The following is an 11,200-nucleotide window of genomic DNA, read 5'->3' on the forward strand; positions in this document are numbered from 1 at the left end:
TTTTTTTTTTTTTTTTTTTTTGGTTTGGGGATCATCTTCTGTGATTATTATTTTTTATTTAATGACCAATGTGATTTTAAGCAAATGATGGCAGCCATGTTTTCCTACTGTAAATTCAGACCTTGAGATGTATCTGCCCTTATTTACTTTCAAAAGAACATTGCAATGTCCACATGAAAGCATCTGCAGTTCATTATTAAATTCTGGATAGCACAAAAAAGTGGACATTACTGGCATGTGAATCTCTGGAATTCCAATTATGTTATCCTTGAGGCAGTGAGGATTTGAAATTTTCGATTCTTTTATTATATTGAGATTTTTAGAGATTTAGGTTAGGCTTTCCAAGTTCGTTTTATTTGGCAAACCATTTTCCTACTCTTTTGCCTTTCTTTCTTCAATTTGTCTTCCAAAGCTATTCCATCCCGAAAAAGTAGTATTGCTTTTCAAAAGCCTTCTAGCAGGCTGGCCAAGGTTGAGGTTTCATTTCAGCATTTGTTAGGTATTTTCAGGTTTCAAGGAAAAGAGATGTATTCCAGTTACCTCAATTTATGAGAGTATGTCTTAAGGATTTTTAAGAGTTTATTTGAAGGCATAGCCCATCCTTACCAAACTGGAATATCATTCAAAATACAGTAGTCACTCTAGTGGGAAAACATGTGACGTCGGCTGCACCTCTGATAGCTCCTTAGAAACAGGTGACACCCGCTGCCCTTGATCCAGTGGCTCAGCTTGTTCTCTCCCATCCACGGTGACTCTCCTTGCCTCACTCACTACTGCTAACTACTCTCCTCCACGTGTCCTGCTTCCGGCTGCCTCTCATCTCCTGCTTACTGCCCTGTGTTTACACACCTTTCTGCTCCGCCGCCTCTGCTGTTCGTCGCTGTGTGTGTATCTCACAATCACATTCTCAAGGACACCGCACCTGGTTCATTCACTTAGCCACTTTCCAAATCATTCACTCAGCCACTCTCCGAACTAATGTGTCTCAGGCAGCTGGGGTCTCATGCCCGTTACCTAGCAGGCCACTGGCCAGCACAGTCCCGAAGCGTACGGCCTTCCTACCTGCTCTGCTTTGGTCCAAGAGACTGTGTCCAGGTTAGATGCGGTGCGCCCACCTGCGTCCAGGTTAGACACGGTGATTATCCAGGAAGAACAACCTGGAATCAATCCCTTTTCTCATAGAGGGCACGGCGAATAACATTTCCTGCACCCGTTTCAGAGATTTCTCTCGAAGAAGAGAAAGCAAAATAATAACTTGCATTTGGAATAAGATAATCTGATAAATTCCATTGCCAATCTCAGATGCGCTTATTATTTGGTCTCAGGTGTTTTTGTACTTGATTGAAATGGACATTGAAATAAGATGGTAGCACTTAAAGTACTCTGTGATTTCTGACTTGAAGACTTTTCTCTTTCTTTCACCAGACTCTAGAATAGTAGAGTATTAAAGGTAATGTTTATGTGTAGTCAGTGATTATGAATGCTTTCTCACCTCATGTTACAGCCATTCAAGGTTTTCTGGGTTTTTTTCTTTAACCATGTTTAGAATGGTAGAATACTACCATTTTATGTGCAATCAGTGACTATGAATAAGTTTTCTCTTACTTTTTTCCTATCTCTTGAAAAGAATTCAAAATACCAAGCAAAAACCAAGGAACAAAGATAAATAATGGAATGACTAATGGATGGAAAACGTCTGCAGTGCTGTTCACGGTGGCATATTTGACTTGGCACTGATGACAGTTTTATAATAATGCTCTGCTCTGGTGAATATTAAATGAAGAACAAATGAAAAGCATGTGTATTGAAAGTAATCATTTCTTTGCTTTAAATATCCAGCTTAAATCTCTCTTTTACATTAGGAGAGCAGAATTTATGCTGTAGCCAAATCAGGTATTCGAATGTCTGAGGCCTTCAGTATGGAGGATGTTAATAAAAGTAAGTGATTTTGCATGCTGCAATGTGGGTGAACCTTGAGGACGTAATGCCAAAGGAAATATGCCAGTCACGAAAAGACAAATACTGTGTGATTGCTCTTCTATGAGATGTCTAAAGTGGTCAAATTCATAGAAACAAGAGGTGGAGTGGTGGTGACCCTGGGCTGGGTGGTGGTGGTTGAGGGGGAAATCGTTGCTTGATTGGCATAGACTTTCAGATGTGCAAGATAAAAAAGTCCTGGAGACCTAATTCACAACAATATGACTATACTTAACACTAACTGAACTATACACTTAAAAATAGTGAAGGTGGTCAGTTTTATGTTGTGTTTTTTACTGCACTAAAACATATTTAAGCAAATAAGTGATTTCATACTGCCATTTCACTAACCGAGAATTTCCTAAATGTTTGAAGTCATTGGAGTAGATAGAATTATGTATTTCAGAAAATGATTTCTAAGGTTGCTGATTTACATCTTAAATTGAAATTCATTGTTACCAGTATAGGGGCACATATATGTTCAATTCTGATGCAGAAAGTACCTTTTTTTGTTTTTATTTAAAAGAGGGTAAAGCAAAGAAACTGGGAGTTTCAGCTGTTTAAAATTATAAAAATATCAGTCTCTATGTCCTTTTTTCCAGAGTTTAAAATTCACTCTTTCTTTCCTTCCCTTCATTTCCCTTCCCTTCCCCTTTCCTCTCTCTCTTTCTTCAAAAAAAATTTAAAGAAGCAATGCATTCCCAGTATAAAAAGTAAAACCAAACAACAAAGAACTGTCTGGAATAAAAAGAGAAAATTTCCTGTGGTTCTTTCTATGAGCTCCCTCCTTATCCTACTACTAATCCATATCTTAGAGGAAACTACTGATGTTCTGTTTCTTCTCAGCAATGTTCTGTTCTTACCATTCAAGAAATTATATTCTTAAGCTTTCAACATGAGGTTCACCTGATAAAGGCTTAAGCATGATGATGTTTTAACACCATGTCAATAATAGGGCTATGAATAATTGGAGTACATCTTCTTCATAGGTTACTGCTCTGAATCGGCAGGTGTTTATGCTATTTCTGCCCAGCCTGAGCTGGATAAATGCCTGCCAAAGAAATAAAAGCTACGATCCTTACTGTCAAAGAGTGTACAGTATAGTTGGGGAAGTAGCATATGTGAGGCAATAATGAACCATGCAAGAGAGTGTATCCTTACAGCAGACTATGTAAGAACAGACATATGTGTTAATCCAACTTCTCTTTAATTGGAACTTTTGCTAGCTCGCATTCATAAGAAATAGACTCAAGTGCTAGAGAGAAGTTTTTTGTTTTTTGTTTTTAAACCACTTTGTTGTCTCTTTCAGATTCTGCCCCTCTGCTCTCCTATACCATGTCAGGACTCTATACGTCTCTGATATACAAGAATATGACAACCCCAGTATATACAACTTTGAAGGGGGTAAGTCATTATTGTTACTGCTAACCATGTGGTTCTCTTCATGATGGATCGAGAAAACTGTTTATTCAAGCTCTGGATTCCATTCTTGACATTTTACACAGACTCTCCCTTTATAGGGAGTTTTAGACATTTACTCTAATATATCATATAAAGAGAAGAAATGGAAAGATCTGGAGAAGATATTTATGCTTCTCTGACTACTAGAGGTCTGGGCCCATTTTTGTTACACTCCATGTGATTTTCCACCCCCTCCACGGTGGTTAATTGTTTAAAGGAAATACCACTATTAATGATGTAGCGAAAATTCCTAATTTGGAAAGATTTTTCTGTCGCTGCCAGGGCTCCCCCTCCTCTCTTGCTTGAAGTACCTAATTAAAATAAGCATTTTCAACTATTAACAGCCTATGTTTCCAGGAACCTTTTATATTTGATGAATGCCTGGAGCGCCTGGGTGGCTCGGTCGGTTAAGCGTCCGACTTCAGCTCAGGTCAGATCTCACGGTTCGTGGGTTCGAGCCCCGCATCAGGCTCTGTGCTGACAGCTCAGAGCCTGGTGCCTGTTACGGATTCTGTGTCTCCTCCTCTCTCTGCCCCTCCCCCACTCATGCTCTGTCTCAAAAATAAAATAAACTATGAATATATATATATACATATGTATATATATCTTTGATGAATGCCTTGCTAATTAGAATCTGGGATTTGACCACATGACTGTGATGATCCCAAAAGATATTCTTGTATTCCCTAAAAACATCTTATTCTGTGACTTCCAGTAAAACATTTTATATCTAAAAAGAGAGGTGACTTCAGAGATGGACACAGAGAGGCTGTTGTGCTTTTCTTTAGAAGGCAACCCAAATAAGCAGCAGCCCGTTCCTGGATGACTCCTCTGGGTCAGAGGAAGAAGATAGTTCCCGATCCAGCTCCCGGACTTCGGAGTCTGACACACGCAGTCGAAGCGGGCCAGGCAGCCCCAGGGCCATGAAACGAGGTGAGGGAAAGTGGCGGGGGCACAAAACAACCCNAGTTTTATCTATGTAACAGGACTTTAAAAAAAAATTAAAGTACTTGCTTCAAACCAAAGTGAAAAGAGAATTAGCCAGGACTGAGATGCTTATAGTCTAGTCCTAATTCTCTTCTTAATTCTTTTTCTGATTCCATATAAGCCACATGATCTTTTTTTTTTTTAACCTTATCTGTAAGAGAGACGTCACTTTATTATGGGAATAGAGTGAAATAATTGGCCAAAGTGAGGCTTCTCTTTTATAGTTACTGTGTGGCATTTTGGGTAATTTATGGGGTAGACATATTTCAGCTAAATTTGTTATGCTGCTAAATGGCAGAAAATACATCTGCAAATTTGGTGGTTAATCTGATATTAAGGTGGAAACGAAGAAAAACTTTACTTTGGGCATGTCTTTGGTTTTTAGTGGATTTTGAGGAAGTTTTTGATGTAGGTAGAAGTTACAGAGAGAAATAATCACACTGAACGACACCTGTATTTTACAAAAGTAATGCAGTGGACTCTGTTGGTTTTCAGACCATGTTCCACGGAACCCCTAGGTAATCCCCAGCCTCTCAACTTCAAGTGGAACTGCTCAGCTTCCACAGGTTTAATTAAGCTTCGGGGCTTTCATTGGCCTCTTCACTCCTGTCCCAACAGCCAGGATTGGGCTACATCACACTTTTGCTCAAAACACTGCAAAGACTCATAATGGTTATAAGATGTTGCCTGACTCTTTTATGTCTTTTTGTCTTTAATCTCATCTCCTTTCTCCTTCCTTACACCCTCTTGCTGTTCCTAAAACAGGCCAGGCAAGCTTTTATTTCAGGACCTTCACTCTGGTCATTTCCTTTACCTGCTATTCTTCCCCCCGGATGTCTGTGGAGCTAACTTGCGCGCACCCTGCGGTGCTTTGCTCAGATGCTGCCTTCTCAGTGAGATCTACCCTGAGCACAAGATTCAAATTGCAATCCTTTGCTCTTCTCCAACTACTAGCTCTTTTTATTCCCTTGAGTCTGCTCTATGTCTTATTTTTTCATAGCACCTACTGCCTATTTTTTGTCTGTCTCCCCCAGCTAGAATCTATGTTCCATGAGGGCAGAGATTTTTCTGTTTTGCTGTCTGCTCTGTCCCTAACACCTAGGGTAGTGCCTAGCACAGGGCCCTGGGGCCGGGCGCCCAAGATTAGTACTCCAGCATTATTCCCATTAAGCTGTTTGACTTGGGATTAATGTTTTAGTTTAATCTCTGGACCTTAGTCTCCTGAGAGAATGAGGGCACCAATCAGGATGGTCCCTTATAAATCTAAATTTCTGTTATTCTAGGAAATATAAAGATATTACTATTCTAACAACTGCTACTTGTCTTAGTCAAGTAGACAAGAATATTGATATAGTGTCATTATCCTAACTAGTCCCTTAAATGTTAATAAACACCTTAAAAATTGCCAGATATTGGGGCGCCTGGGTGGCTTAGTCGGTTAAGCGTCCGACTTTCGCTTAGGTCATGATCTCGCAGTTCGTAGGTNATATTCAAAATCTCCAGTTGTAGTGACCATTCAGATGTGGCTTGCAACTTGCTAGTCACTTTCTGAAAAAGGCAAGTGAATTATTGTGAAATGTTCCCTTGAATTTTAGCTTGTTGCTGCTGCTGGCAAGTGAAATAGTCTGTTTATATCTTTAGGTCTTATTGCTCCTCTTTTACAAAAGATTCTTAAAATTTATAAGCTAATATTAGTGAACTTAACACTGAAATTGTGAGGTTCTTTTTTTTTTTAATGTTTTTTATTTATTTCTAGGAGAGAGAGAGAGAGACAGCGTGAGCAGNTGAGGTTCTTTTTAATGTGAATTACTTTAGAAGTGATCACTGGGTGCCTCAGTCGGTTAAGCACCCGTCTCTCGATCTCGGCTCAGGTCATAATCTCACAATTTGTAGGTTTGAGCCCTGCATCAGGCTCAGCACTGACAGCATGGAGCCTGCTTGGGATTCTCTCTCTCCTTCTCTCTCTGCTCCACCCCTACATGTGTACACACACATATGCGTGCACATGTACACACACACACTCTTTTTCTCTCTCAAAATAAACATTAAAAAATAAAATAAATATAAGTGATTTCAACAGCTAAGTGGTTTAAAATGTGATTGTACAAATCTTAATAAAGTAAAATCAAACATTTGTTTGCCTTACATAAGTCAATATGTAAATACACGTTTTTAATCTTTAATAAAAGGTACATTAGTATCTGCGTGTATTTTATTATGTATATATATATATTGCACATAGTTTATGTATGCAAAATTAGCTGTACTTGTAATCATATCAGAATATTATTTATGTTTCTGTGACTTCTGTGGAGGTTTGCATGATAATCCTTACCCTCTAGTTCTGTTTTTTGCTTTACAAATTCTTTATGGCAAAAGCTATGAGAATAAATCTAGTCTAGGAGGGCTGATGTATTTGCGGAATAGCTGTATTCCTTAGGAGAACTCACAGCTGGCATTTGGACCACCTGAATATTAAATATTGACTTCATATATTTCTTTATTCATCTAGGTGTGTCTCTCTCTTCTGTGGCTTCTGAAAGTGATTATGCCATTCCCCCAGATGCTTACCCCACAGACACAGAGTCCTCACAGCCGGAACAGAAGCTTCCTAAAACTTGCTCATCTTCCAGTGATAATGGGAAAAATGTAAACACTGAATCATGTTTTTAAAAAAATCAATGAATCCTGTTAGTTTGAGCCTCCGAAAGGAAACTTAAATTTTTTAAATTTCTTTTTAATTAGGAACCCCTGGAAAAATCTGGCTATTTATTAAAAATGAGTGGTAAAGTCAAGACTTGGAAGAGGAGGTGGTTTGTTCTCAAAGGTGGTGAATTACTTTACTATAAGTCTCCGGTAAGTGGAAAGTGCTTACCCTTCAGAACTGAATTCCTCAGACTATAAATCAAGCTCCTGATCTTCTTCCCTGTAATACAATTAATTATACAAAGCATTTCTTACTATTACTATTACGGGCAATCACTGTACGTTTGGTTTTCTTCCTTTCCTACAGAGCGATGTAATTAGAAAACCCCAGGGCCATATTGAACTTAGTGCAGCCTGCAGTATTTTAAGAGGAGATAACAAACAAACAGTTCAGGTACTTTTTTTTTTAACTGTTTTTTTTTTTTGTATTATGCAAAATTCAATTGTTGATTATCCAAGCTAATAGAGAGGAGATTGGATGGTTCAATGTTTGTTTATTTACTTTGTATTAAGTGTAATGCCTCAAAAATGTGTGAAACGCCAGGCCTTCTCAGTTCAAACTATATTATAAGCGAGGTTTGTGTTAAGTAACTGTCTGCCACACTTCCTTTGCTCCTGTCCCTTACATTCTTCTTTCCCAGCTGTTCTTAGGGGAGGCTTATCTGAGAAATGAATTCCCAATAAGATGTTATTGATTTGAGGTACTACTAAATTCAGGAGGGTTTGCATTTTGATACACAGCCAGAAAATGGCATTTCTTCTATCAACTCCAGCTGTTTTAATACCTAAGTGGGAAAGATATTGGTGAGGAGAAGGCTGTTCTACTTCCTACCGAGAGTCATACCCTAGACACAGCTGCTAGCCGTTCACCCACGCATAAGGCCAGTCTTGCTAGAAGTCTGTTAAATGTAAAACACAGGCTGTTGAGCTAGTTTGGCATATGTGATTTAAATTCAGACACTTTAGGGGCACCTAGGTGGCTCCATTGGTTAAGCTTCCGACTTTGGCTCAGGTGATGCTCTCCCAGTCCGTGAGTTCAAGCGTTGCATCATGCTCTGTGCTGAAAGCTCAGAGCCTGGAGCCTGCTTCAGATTCTGTGTCTCCCTCTCTGCCCCTCCCTCACTTGTACTCTGTGTGTGTGTGTGTGTGTGTGTGTGTGTGTCTCTCTCTCTTTCTCACTCTCTCAAAAATAATCATAAAAAATAAATTCAGATACTTTATTTGAAATACTTTTAATAATTATTAAAAAAATTTTTTATTTTAATTTTTTAATGTTTTATTTATTTCTAGAAGAGAGAGAGACAGCGTGAGCAGGGGAGGGTCAGAGAGAGAGGGAGACACAGAATTGGAAACAGGCTCCAGGCTCTGAGCTGGCTGTCAGCACAGAGCCTGTCACAGGGCTTGAACCCACGAACCGTGAGATCATGACCTAAGCGAAAGTCGGATGCTTAACCGACTAAGCCATCCAGGGTGCCCCTATTTAAAAAAAAATTTTAATGTTTATTTATTTTTGAGAGAACAGAGTATGAGCAGAGGAGGGACAGAAAGAGAAGGAGACACATAATCGAAGCAGGCTCCAGGCTCTGAGCTGTCAGCACAGAGCCTGACATGGGGCTCGAACCCATGGACCGCAAGATTATGACCTGAGCCAATTTTGGATGCCTAACGGACTGAGCTACCCAGGCACCCCTATAATACCTTCAATAATTATGTTCTTGAGGTGCATGGGTTGCTCAGTCCGTTAAGCATCCACCCCACGATCCCAGGTTGTGAAATCATGGTTTGTGGGTTTAGTCCCCGTGTTGGGCTTTGTGCTGACAGTGTGAAGCCTGCTTGGGATTCTTTCTCTCTGCCCCTCCCCAACGTTCTCTGTCTCAAAATAAATAAACTTAAAAAAAATTTTAATAATAATTATTATTATTTTCTTCTCTTGCTCCTTCAGAGGGTGAAATGAACATTTATCAGAAAGGCTCATTGTCCATGTTTTCAGGAGATAATACCTGAGAACTGCCCAAAAAAGTAGAAGGGAGAGTCAGGGAAAGCTCCGTCTGGAAGCACGGCAGATAAGAATCATCGACAAAGTCCTGAAATATTTGGAAATTTATAAATGTGGTTCATTTGAGGCTGAAAAATTGCGAGTTCATAATATCTGATCACATGTTAGTTGTAAGAATTTCTCTTCTTTATAAGCAAGGACTTCTTGTTTTATTTATAATTGATTTTTTAAATTTCTATAACAAATAACTCTTCTTTATTTGCAAAAAATCTCTTATTGTATTACTGTCTCCAATCATGCTACTGCTCACTTCAACAGCCAGGAGACTGTAGCACATTTAAAGGAGAAAAAGAAAATGTAATGGGTAAGCAAGATGAAAAATCAGGATGCAAAAGCTTAACTCTCTGAAAAATTTTAAAGTCAACTGAAGTGAAAACAATTATTTCAACACAAAGTTACTTGTAATTCTCACAAACTGGTTAAACTCTTCTAATCTGTGGAGTCATTTATTTAGCACCTAGGATTCGAGGTATGGCATGTTTGTTTCTATGTTAATTAATGATGTTTTGAGGAGAGACAGGGAAATGCAATAATCCTAAATCTTCAGTTTCCTTTCCTATCTCTTTCTCATCCCATTCTAGCTGACCACGGAAAAACACACGTACTATCTGACTGCAGATTCTCCCAATATATTGGAAGAATGGATTAAAGTATTGCAGAATGTTCTCCGAGTACAGGCTGCCAACCCACTTTTTCTGCAGCCTGAAGGCAAACCAACAGTGAAGGGCTTGCTCACCAAGGTAGGAACTTTCTGTATAGACCAGTGTCCTAAGCAGCTGGAGAGTCCACCCCACCGATCGTAAGGGAGTATCAGAGAATATGTGTATTGCATACTTATATTCTCTTGGGGTGGGAAGGGTGTTTTACTTATAATACCAAGTGTTCTTACTATCAAAAATTCCCTAAGCAGAATTTTTAAAAGACAGTTGAAAAGCTTGGGAAAGTGTTTGAAACGTGTGAAAACCAAGCTTTTCTAAACCATAAGTAAAGGATAAATATCAGTGCAGGGGAAAGGAATGCTGGATGCAGTGGGAAAGAAGTAGAGCTAGTAGACAGAAAAATACAAATGATATTTTAAAAAATCTGGGAGCACCAGGGTGACTCGGTTGGGTAAGTGTCCAGCTCTTGCTTTTGGCTCAGAGGGTCATGATCTCACTATGTGAGTTCTAATCAGGCTCTATACTGACGGTGAGGAGCCTGCTTGGCATTCTCTCTCTCCTTCTTTCTCTGCTCCTTTCCTGTTTGCACACTCTCTCAAAATAAATAAATAAACTTTAAAAAAATCTGGTCAAAGGGAGGATATTTCTTAAAATTATGAAACATAGTATTGACACAAACTGAGTGAGCATATTACTTTAGAAGGTAATTAGGGGAAAAAAGCAATTTGGCAGTGTCTTGACCCCAAGTGTTAATTCAGTGAACACTTTTGAATGAACAAATGAATGAATTTTAAATGTTTATAAACATTTATACAGACCTTTTCACCCAGCAGTCTCAGTCCAAGAAATTCATACTTAGGAAATGGTCTTAGTTTGCAAAATATTTAAGTATAAGAATGTCCACCACAGAATGTTTTTTCCCCTATTTTTAAAAAAATGAGATGTATCTAACACTTACTAAGATGCAGATCTTAAATGTAGAGTTTGATGAGTTTTGACAAATATTTACAGTCACTCTATGAAGATACAGAACATTTCCATTACCCCAGAAAGATTACTTTCATGGCATGGTTTATAATAAAGAAAAACTTGGATCAACTTTAATGTAGAGTAGGGGGAACTTAATGGAGGACCATGGGGGAGAAGAAGGGGGGACATGGTGGGGGAAAGGGGGAGAGGCAAACCATAAAAGACTCTTGAATGCTGAGTACAAACTGAGGACTGATGGGTGTGGGGGGAGAGGGGGGAGATGGGCATGGAGGAGGGCACTTGTGGGGATGAGCACTGGGTGTTATATGGAAACCAACTTGACAATAAACTATTTGTAAAATAAATAAATAAATAAATAAATAAA

The 11,200-nt window shown here is 38.9% G+C and overlaps 1 protein-coding gene across 1 annotated transcript in view; it reads left to right on the forward strand.

Moving 5' to 3' along the window:
* Positions 1–11,200, forward strand: part of PLEKHH2 (pleckstrin homology, MyTH4 and FERM domain containing H2) — a 120,413-nt gene that overhangs the window by 42,874 nt on the left and 66,339 nt on the right. The window contains exons 8-14 of the mRNA XM_077749313.1: positions 1,863–1,938; positions 3,287–3,381; positions 4,227–4,371; positions 6,938–7,074; positions 7,171–7,281; positions 7,439–7,525; positions 9,769–9,927. Coding sequence (XP_077605439.1) covers positions 1,863–1,938; positions 3,287–3,381; positions 4,227–4,371; positions 6,938–7,074; positions 7,171–7,281; positions 7,439–7,525; positions 9,769–9,927 — 810 coding nt within the window. The remainder of the gene's footprint in view (positions 1–1,862; positions 1,939–3,286; positions 3,382–4,226; positions 4,372–6,937; positions 7,075–7,170; positions 7,282–7,438; positions 7,526–9,768; positions 9,928–11,200) is intronic.

Source organism: Crocuta crocuta, unplaced genomic scaffold (assembly GCF_008692635.1).
Source record: "Crocuta crocuta isolate KB4526 unplaced genomic scaffold, BGI_CrCroc_1.0 scaffold118, whole genome shotgun sequence".
NCBI lineage: Eukaryota > Metazoa > Chordata > Mammalia > Carnivora > Hyaenidae > Crocuta > Crocuta crocuta.